This window comes from Babylonia areolata, chromosome 32 (assembly GCF_041734735.1).
Source record: "Babylonia areolata isolate BAREFJ2019XMU chromosome 32, ASM4173473v1, whole genome shotgun sequence".
NCBI classification, from domain to species: Eukaryota; Metazoa; Mollusca; class Gastropoda; order Neogastropoda; family Buccinidae; genus Babylonia; species Babylonia areolata.
The window spans coordinates 3,303,510-3,313,509 of record NC_134907.1 but is presented as its reverse complement, the minus strand read 5'-3'; the positions used below and the strand labels follow the sequence as shown (position 1 = coordinate 3,313,509).

Here is a 10,000-nt window from a genome sequence, read left to right as displayed (position 1 = left end):
TTGTCCTCCTTAATCTGTTTCTTGTCACCCTCTTTCTTATCAATTCTCTTACCCCCTTATTCTCTTTTTATCATTATCTTTCTCCCTCATCTTTCTCCTTTCTATCTTTTTCCCTTATCTTTCTCCGCATTCTCTGTTTTCTAATTCTCTTTCTCCTCTACCCATTTCTACCTTACCCTCATTCTCCTAATCTCTTTTTCATCATCCTGTTTCTCCTCATCTATTTCTCATGATTTTCTTTATCATCCTCTTCCTCATCATTCCCGTTCTCCCCATCCTCTTCCTCATCATTCCCGTTCTCCCCATCCTCTTTCTCCTCATTATAAGTGGAGTGATGGCCCAGAGGTAACGCGTCCGCCTAGGAAGCGAGAGAATCTGAGCGCGCTGGTTCGAATCCCGGCTCAGCCGCCGGTATTTTCTCTTCCTCGAATAGACCTTGAGTGGTGGTCTGGACCCTAATCATTCGGATGAGACGATAAACTGAGGTCCCGTGTGTAGCATGCACTTAGCGCACGTAAAAGAACCCACGGCAACAAAAGGATCGTTCCTGGCAATATTCTGTGGAAAAATCCACTTCGACAAGAAAAACAACTAAAATTGCACGCAGGAAAAAAAAGGGTGGCGCTGTAGTGTAGCGACGCGCTCTCCCTGGGGACAGCAGCCTGTGATAAAAAAGAAATACAAATACAATTATATTTCTCTTCATTCTCTTTCTCATCAACATGTCCTCCTCAATCTCTTTCACCCTGATCTTTCTTGCCACTCTCTTTCTCCCTCACCCTTCTTCTCCTCAGTCTATGTCTCCTTATTCTCTTTCTCCTAATCCTCATTTTCCCCAACCCATTTCTCCCTCATACTCTTTCTTCTAATCTCTTTCTCCTAATTCTCTTTCTCATCTTCCTCTTTCTTATCGTTCTCTTTCTCCTAATCCATTTCCTTCTGATCTTATTATCATATCATTATTATGTATTTTCATCTACCACCAGGATAAAGCGAAGAACATATATACTGGAGACTGAGGGAAAATTATATTATTATTTGTTCATTTATTTATTTATTCATTTATTTTATTTTATTTTATTTTGTACGCTTATAGTTGACTTCATCAAGTTTTTGCGCCTTATACATATTATTATTATTAGTAGTAGTAGTAGTAATAGTTCTTTTTTATGTTGTGTGTGTGTTTTTTTGTGGTTTTTTTTTGCTTGGCAGATGTGGTATAGCGTATATGGATTTGTCCGAACGCAGTGACGCCTCCTTGAGCTACTGATACTGATACTGATACTGATACTCTCTTTCTCATAATCCTCTTTTTCCCCAACCCATTTCTCCCTCATACTCTTTCTTCCAATCTCTTTGTCCTAATTCTCTTTCTCATCTTCGTTTTTCTTATCGTTCTCTTTCTCCTGATCCATTTCCTCCCGATCTTATTATCATATCATTATTATGTATTTTCATCTACGACCAGGATAAAGTAAAGAACATATACACTGGAGATTGAAAGAAAACCACAACTAATGGAATGACAGGAAAAATAAGGAGGAGAAGGCGTGGGGGAGTAGGAGCAGGAGAGGAGGAGGTGGAGAATGAGGAAAACAAGATGACGGATGACCAGGGGGAGGAGAAGATGGAGAAAAGGAGGAGGAGGAGGTGAAGAAGAAGAAGAAGAAGAAGAAAAGGAGAAAGAAATACAGAACAATTGATGCTAGAGATATGATGGTAAACAATGATATAAAATAGAGATAAATGGAAAGCTACACAAACACACACACACACACACACACACACACACACACACACACACACACACGTTTAAAACTCTTTTTTTCAGATTCAGTTAATCTTTACGAACAAGGACATCTCTTTCCGCAATGACGAATGTGTCTGCATCATTTCCGTTTTCAGAAAACAAAAAAAGAAAAACACCAAACAACAACACCGTTACACACAAACTAAACTAATTATTCCCTTTCTTCCTCTCAAAACCTAATAAAGACTACGCTCTTTTTTTCCTTTTTCGTTACAGAACATCAAGACAGCCAGGACACTGTTTTTGGTCCCAGTCGTGTCCACCCGCTCAAGCTGTCACGCCAGTCACCACCACCACCACCACCAACAACGATAACGATGTCCTCGGCGAGGTGCAGCTTCCACTCTCCTCTGCATCATCTCTCTCTGCTGCTGCTGCTGCTCTTGGCAATGCTCCTCGTCCATCGCTCAGTCTCCATGGACCTGGACCAGCTCTGCGAATTCCGCTGCAACATCGGCAGGGGGGGAGAGCTTTGCAAATGCAACGCCTTCCACTTTGCCGGCAAACGCAGCGACGACAACGAAGGTTCCGACTCAGCCTCATCCTCGCCCTATTTCCTCGATTTTTCGGCGGGAGCCTTTAGCGGCCGGAAGTACAGGAATGCAAATGGCGGCTTGAGCGTTTCCGGTTCCGGCGGTGGCGAGGATGAGCCTTTCGCCGCTGCAGAGGCGAAGTTGGAGAGGAGGGGTGGAGAAGGAGAGATGGTGGAGGCGGGGGGAGAGGCAGGTGTGAGAAGGAGGAAGGATTTGGTGGTGGAGGGGGAGGAGGAGGAGATTGCAGGGGGAGAGAGGAGGAGACTGGCCCTGAGGAGCTTGAGTTCCTTGCTGAGGAAGGCGTTGAGCAAGCGGTGAGTTTTATCTATTTATTTCATTTTATTCCTTTTTTTTTCCTTTCTTGTTTTGAGAGTGGGTTGGTGTGTGTGTGTGGGGGGGGGGGGGAGTGGGAGTGGGGGGGGGGGGGGGGGCTAGAGTACTAATGGCGAGCGATATTGTTGAGCTGGATTGACTTTATTCATACTCATGTGTGTGTTCATTCACTCACTCACTCAGAAAGAAATTACTGTGTACGCATGCGAGTAAGTGAAAGTGTGTGTGCGTGCGTGTTTGCGTGTGTGTGTGTGTGTGCGCGCGCGCGCGCGCGTGTGTGTGTTACATGTAGAAAATGATTTAAGTTTTGTTTAAAAACAAAGCATAACAATGTAACATCTTTCTAATGAAAAACTAACAACTTTAATAGCGAACCAACTGGACTATTTAACAGAGAGTTGAAAAAGTCATACATTAGCAATGGACTGCTGAAGATTGTCAACAATCTATCTCTGTGTTTCTGTCTCTGTCAACCTCTCTGTCTGTCTCTGTCTGTCTCTGTCAACCTCTCTGTCTGTCTCTGTCTGTCTCTGTCAACCTCTCTGTCTGTCTCTGTCAACCTCTCTGTCTGTCTCTGTCTGTCTCTGTCAACCTCTCTGTCTGTCTCTGTCAACCTCTCTGTCTGTCTCTGTCTGTCTCTGTCAACCTCTCTGTCTGTCTCTGTCAACCTCTCTGTCTGTCTCTGTCTGTCTCTGTCAACCTCTCTGTCTGTCTCTGTCAACCTCTCTGTCTGTCTCTGTCTGTCTGTCTCTGTCAGCCTCTCTGTCTGTCTCTGTCTGTCTGTCTCTGTCAGCCTCTCTGTCTGTCTCTGTCAGCCTCTCTGTCTGTCTCTGTCTGTCTGTCTCTGTCAGCCTCTCTGTCTGTCTCTGTCTGTCTCTGTCAGCCTCTCTGTCTGTCTCTGTCTGTCTGTCTCTGTCAACCTCTCTGTCTGTCTCTGTCAGCCTCTCTGTCTGTCTCTGTCTGTCTGTCTCTGTCAACCTCTCTGTCTGTCTCTGTCAACCTCTCTGTCTGTCTCTGTCTGTCTGTCTCTGTCAGCCTCTCTGTCTGTCTGTCTCTGTCAGCCTCTCTGTCTGTCTCTGTCAGCCTCTCTGTCTGTCTCTGTCTGTCTGTCTCTGTCAGCCTCTCTGTCTGTCTCTGTCTGTCTGTCTCTGTCAACCTCTCTGTCTGTCTCTGTCAGCCTCTCTGTCTGTCTCTGTCTGTCTGTCTCTGTCAGCCTCTCTGTCTGTCTCTGTCAGCCTCTCTGTCTGTCTCTGTCTGTCTGTCTCTGTCAGCCTCTCTGTCTGTCTCTGTCTGTCTGTCTCTGTCAGCCTCTCTGTCTGTCTCTGTCTGTCTGTCTCTGTCAGCCTCTCTGTCTGTCTCTGTCTGTCTCTGTCAACCTCTCTGTCTGTCTCTGTCTGTCTGTCTCTGTCAACCTCTCTGTCTGTCTCTGTCTGTCTGTCTCTGTCAGCCTCTCTGTCTGTCTGTCTCTGTCAGCCTCTCTGTCTGTCTCTGTCAGCCTCTCTGTCTGTCTCTGTCAGCCTCTCTGTCTGTCTCTGTCTGTCTGTCTCTGTCAGCCTCTCTGTCTGTCTCTGTCTGTCTGTCTCTGTCAGCCTCTCTGTCTGTCTGTCTCTGTCAGCCTCTCTGTCTGTCTCTGTCAGCCTCTCTGTCTGTCTCTGTCAGCCTCTCTGTCTGTCTCTGTCTGTCTCTGTCAGCCTCTCTGTCTGTCTCTGTCTGTCTGTCTCTGTCAGCCTCTCTGTCTGTCTGTCTCTGTCAACCTCTCTGTCTGGCTGTTTCTCTCTCCCTCGCACACGCGCACGCTCATGCACACCCTCTGTGTGTGTGTGTGTGTGTGTGTGTGTGTGTGTGTGTGTGTGTGTGTGTGTGTGTGTGTGTGTGAGAAATACTGGTTAAAATGAGAATATCAGAAGATCTTTTACCTCTGAAAGGTTATGAAATGTTTTTAACCCTCCATTCAGAAAAAGAAACTCTTTTTTATATTCCAGATATTCTGATCTCCGTTCAACAGATAGACCCCAAGCAGATGTTATAGGCATTCCATCTGATTCCGGGTTACCTTTATAGATGTTTGATGTGAAATGTACGTGTAGACTTGCGGGATATATGACTGATGCATTGGAGGCGAGAAATAATGCCATGTGAATGGCCAGTCAATGTGAAGCAGAATGATGTTGATTCCAACCCCTATGACATGGGTAAACGGCCTGGATCGGTTAAAACGTCTTGTCTTTTCTTGTCTCTCTGGGCAGATGGCCTCACTCAACCAAAACGTCTTCCTTCTCTGTATCCGCCCCCCTCCCCCCCCGCCCCTCTCCTCCTCCCCCCCCCACCCCCCCCACACACTCTCTCTCTCTCTCTGATTCACACGTAGCAATATCTCCTTGCCCACTGTGTGGCGAAAGCTCATAAGATGAAAATCATTTCATATTTAACTGCAAAAGATACGATGAATTGCCGAAAACTGCACCATTTTCAATGCAGCTCCAGCGAAGATAAAAGATTTGTTCGGCTTACTAATGACAGAAAATGGAGATATGACACTTTCACTTGCAAAATATGTATCTGAGGCAATAAATATTCGGAAACGTCCATCATCGGTCCAAATACTCATTAGTCAATTAAAAATCAGCATGGGTTCTATGAGAAAAAAGCATTGATAAAAAAGGAAGGGCTACATTTAGATGGTCAATCTCGACATTGTAGTTATTTGATGTGTTCGTATTGATATGATGTGTATCGATGTTACATGCGTAAATATTTTTTTAATATGATTTATCTGTGCTTTGTTTTCTGTGTACTGTCCAAACCATGGAGACGAACGACTGAAAAAAAGGCAAATTACCCCCTGTCACATGTACTTTTTAGTTAATGACAATGTGCCAAAGTGTCGCAAATCTCTTATTAACTAGTTTATGTTGTTTCAATTCTGGTTTTGTTTTTTGTTGTTGTTGTTGTTGCTGTTGTTGTTTTTGTGTTTTTTTTCTGTTACATTTCATCTGTTTGCACCATTTTGTTCTGATTTGTACCTACTATGTCACCAGAGCTTTTCAGCTAATGACATTAAACAGTTCAGTGTTCAGAGTTCAGAGTTTCTCTCTCTCTCTCTCTCTCTCTCTCTCTCTCTCTCTCTCTCTCTCTCTCTCATGTTTCCTGGATGTACATCCCCTCCCGCCCCCCCCACCCTTCCTTGTGAATGGACCAAAATGGGCCTGACCACAATAAACCATTCGTATTCGCAGTCTCTCTCTGTCTCTGTCTCTCTCTGTCTCTGTCTCTCTGTCTCTTTCTGTAGCATTGTGTAGTGCATGCAAGTGGAGTGATGGCCTAGAGGTAACACGTCCGCCTAGGAAGCGAGAGAATGTGAGCGCGCTGGTTCAAATCATGGCGCAGCCGCCGATATTTTCTCCCCCTCCACTAGACCTTGAGTGGTGGTCTGGACGCTAGTCATTCGGATGAGACGATAAACCGAGGTCCCGTGTGCAGCATGCTCTTAGCGCACGTAAAAGAACCTACGGCAACAAAAGGGTTGTTCCTGGCAAAATTCTGTAGAAAAATCCACTTAGATAGGAAAAACAAATAAAACTGCACGCAGGAAAAAAATACAAAAAAGTGGGTGACGCTGTAGTGTGGCGACGCGCTCTCCCTGGGGAGAGCAACCCGAATTTAACACAGAGAAATCTGTTGTGATAAAAAGAAATACAAATACAAAATATAATGTAGTATTGTGTAGTGTAGACCCTATTTCAGGGCGGGGACTGGATGGAAAAAAAAGTGCGCACGTGTTTATCTGTTATCCTCGAAAACAAAGAATTTGTCTTGTCTTGTCTTGTCTCTCTGTCTTTCTGTTTCTCTGTTTCTGTCTCTCTGTCTCTGTCTCTCGCTCGCTCCATATTTCCCACATTTTTGTCATGTATCTCATACTTGTTTTGTCCATGTATTGTATTATTATTCTTGCCAGTTTCTTTTGATACGTGTTGTTATTCAACTTTTGACCCCCCCTCTCTCTCTCTCTTCTTCGTCTGCCTGTCTGTCAGTCTGTCTCTGTCTGTCTGTCTGTCTCTCATTTCATCATTTCTTCTTTCACTCCTCACACTCGCCCCAAGCTCTTTCTTCCTTCTCCTATCTTTTTATTTCATTTTTCTCTCTTCATTTTTTTCTTGTGCTTTTCTAATTTTGTATCCCATGGCTGGGTTGTAAAAAAAAACATTCTTGTTATGGTGTTTATCTCAAATACCCTGGAAAAGAAATTCGTTCTTTTGTTCGTTCGTTCGCGCTCTCTCTCTCCCTGCCCTCTCTCTCCCCATCTCCCATCCTCTCTCTCTCTCATTCTTTCTCTCTCTCTCTCTTTCTCGCTCTTTCTTTCTCTCTCATTTTCTCTCTCTCTCTTTCTTTCTTTCTCTCTCTCTCTCTCTTTCTATCTCTCTCTCTCTCTCGCTCTTTCTTTCTCATTCTCTCTCTCTTTCTATCTCTCTCTCTCTCTCTCTCTTTCTTTCTCTCTCTCTCTCTCTTTCTATCTCTCTCTCTCTCTCTCTCTTTCTTTCTCTCTCTCTCTCGCTCTTTCTTTCTCTCATTCTTTATCCCTCTCTCCCCCCTCTCTCTCCCCATCTCCCATCCCCTCTCTCTCTCTATCTCTCTCCCTCTCTCCCCCTCACTCTCTCTCTGTCTCTCCCTCTCTCTGTGTCAGTTCTGTCAACGATAAAGTGATAACGATAAGGCATGACATGTCTGTTATCAAACAAAAGTATGAACTTCATTTTATGCTGCGGTGCAATGCCTACACACGTTGAAAAAGAGAAATTGATGTATAAACAAAGCCAGTTTAGTGCAAATCCTCATGCAGAATTGGCACTATTGTTAAAAAAACAGACAAAAAACAACAACTCAACCACCTCAGATGTGAGTGAAACTAGCTATGTCGCTGCGTACATTCTCTGTGCATTCAAAAGAAGGGACTACCCCCCACCCCCACCCCAACCCCCCCAAGCAGGTTTTGTAAAGTTTGTGCAAATAAACCTTACTTTCATATCGACAGTTATGCTGTGTTAAAACATTTACTAAGTTATTTATTTACTCATTGTCTTGTCTTTCTGCGATCTTGCGTATGCACGTGCATCTCAAATGTTTACAGTCTGGAGGTTTAATGACAAAATTCTTTGGGTCCTTCAGTATCTTTCTCTCAGTCTGTCTGTCTGTCTGTCTGTTTCTCGCTGTCTTTGTCTATACGTCTCCATGTCTGTTTGACTGTACCTCTGTCTCTCTCCATTTCTCTCTCTCTCTTCATCTCTCTCTCTCTCCCTCTCCCCATCTCTCTCCATTTCTCTCTCCATCTCTCTCTTTCTCCATCTCTCTCTCCCCGTCTCTCTCCCTCTCTCTTTCTCTCTCTCTCTCTCTCTCTCTCGCTGGATCTCTCTCTCTCCCCCCTCTCTCTGTGGATCTAGCTCTCTCTCTCCCTCTCACTAGATCTCTCTCTTTCTCCCCATCTTTGTGTACAAGAATCCACAGACCTCCACACCCCACACCCCCTCCAGCCTCCTCTCTCTCCACACTAAACCGATAACATCCCTCCAATTCTGATACCTAAAATCCCCTCTCCTCTCCTGAAGAACTCCTGGTCGCTAGAAAAAAACCTTAGTCACTACACACACGTCCCTCCCCCCCCTTACCCCCACAAACGTCCCACACACTCAAGTCGCGAACCGAATGGCTATGTCCACAAATCCTAAGCAAAGACTTTGAGGGCAGGGCAGGGCAGACTCAGCAAAGTATCCTGCAGATTGCCTGTAGCTATCTGCTTGTGTCTGCTGCTTCAAGCTGACACCAAGCATCATTGTGTGCGGATATAGGTGCTGATCATCTCTCTATCATCTCCTCCAATCTCACTCATCATCTCTTTCAATAGGGGGCTGAGGGAGGGGGGAGGCTTTAAGGAGGAAGGTGGTAGTATGGTTAAGACGCTCATGGGGGTATTGTATTGTAGTTATTATAACATGGTTGTGTTGTCTTGTGTCATGGTTGCATTGTAGTTATTGTAACATGCTTGTATTGTCTTGTATTGTGTCATGGTTGCATTGGCATCGTGTTGTGTCATGGTTGTATTGTAGTTATTGTAACATGCTTGTATTGTCTTGTATTGTGTCATGGTTGCATTGGCATCGTGTTGTGTCATGGTTGTATTGTAGTTATTGTAACATGCTTGTATTGTCTTGTATTGTGTCATGGTTGCATTGGCATCGTGTTGTGTCATGGTTGTATTGTAGTTATTGTAACATGCTTGTATTGTCTTGTATTGTGTCATGGTTGCATTGGCATTGTGTTGTGTCATGGTTGTATTGTAGTTATTGTAACATGCTTGTATTGTCTTGTATTGTGTCATGGTTGCATTGGCATTGTGTTGTGTCATGGTTGTATTGTAGTTATTGTAACATGCTTGTATTGTCTTGTATTGTGTCATGGTTGCATTGGCATTGTGTTGTGTCATGGTTGTATTGGCATCGTGTTGTGTCATGGTTGTATTGTAGTTATTGTAACATGCTTGTATTGTCTTGTATTGTGTCATGGTTGCATTGGCATTGTGTTGTGTCATGGTTGTATTGTAGTTATTGTAACATGCTTGTATTGTCTTGTATTGTGTCATGGTTGCATTGGCATTGTGTTGTGTCATGGTTGTATTGTAGTTATTGTAACATGCTTGTATTGTCTTGTATTGTGTCATGGTTGCATTGGCATCGTGTTGTGTCATGGTTGTATTGTAGTTATTGTAACATGGCTGTATTGTCTTGTCTTGTATTGTGTTGTGTTGCATTGTGTTGTGTTATGGTTGCATTGTATTGCATTGTATTGTATTATATTGTATTGTATTGTAGTTATTGTAACATGGTTGTATTGTATTGTATTGTATTGCATTGTGTTGTGTTGTGGTTGCATTGTATTGCATTGTATTGTATATTGTATTGTATTGTAGTTATTGTAACATGGTTGTATTGTCTTGTATTGTCTTGTATTGTATGTACTGTATTGTTTTGTATTATATTGTATCGCCACAACACGTTTCTCAGAATGAAGTTCGTGGTGCTCTCCCCTGGAAGAGTGCGCTTCCCTTCAGTGCAGTGGCCAGGCAGAGTTGTGTTTCCTTTCTCGGCCAGCAAGCGTATTGGTTTTCCAGTCCACGTGGACTTTTTGACTCACTTGTGTAAACAAAGTGAGTCTATGTTTTAACCCGGTGTTCGGTTGTGTGTGTGTGTGTGTGTGTGTGTGTGTCCGTGGTAAACTTTAACATTGACATTTCTCTGCAAATACTTTGTCAGTTGACACCAAATTAGGCATAAAA

General features: G+C 43.8%; 1 protein-coding gene across 1 annotated transcript in view; it reads left to right on the top strand.

Annotated features, from left to right (window-relative positions):
- Positions 1-10,000, top strand: part of LOC143276694 (uncharacterized) — an 86,890-nt gene that overhangs the window by 2,239 nt on the left and 74,651 nt on the right. The window contains exon 2 of the mRNA XM_076581332.1: positions 2,027-2,657. Within this exon, the coding sequence (XP_076437447.1) occupies positions 2,128-2,657 (530 nt within the window). The 5' untranslated portion in view covers positions 2,027-2,127. The remainder of the gene's footprint in view (positions 1-2,026; positions 2,658-10,000) is intronic.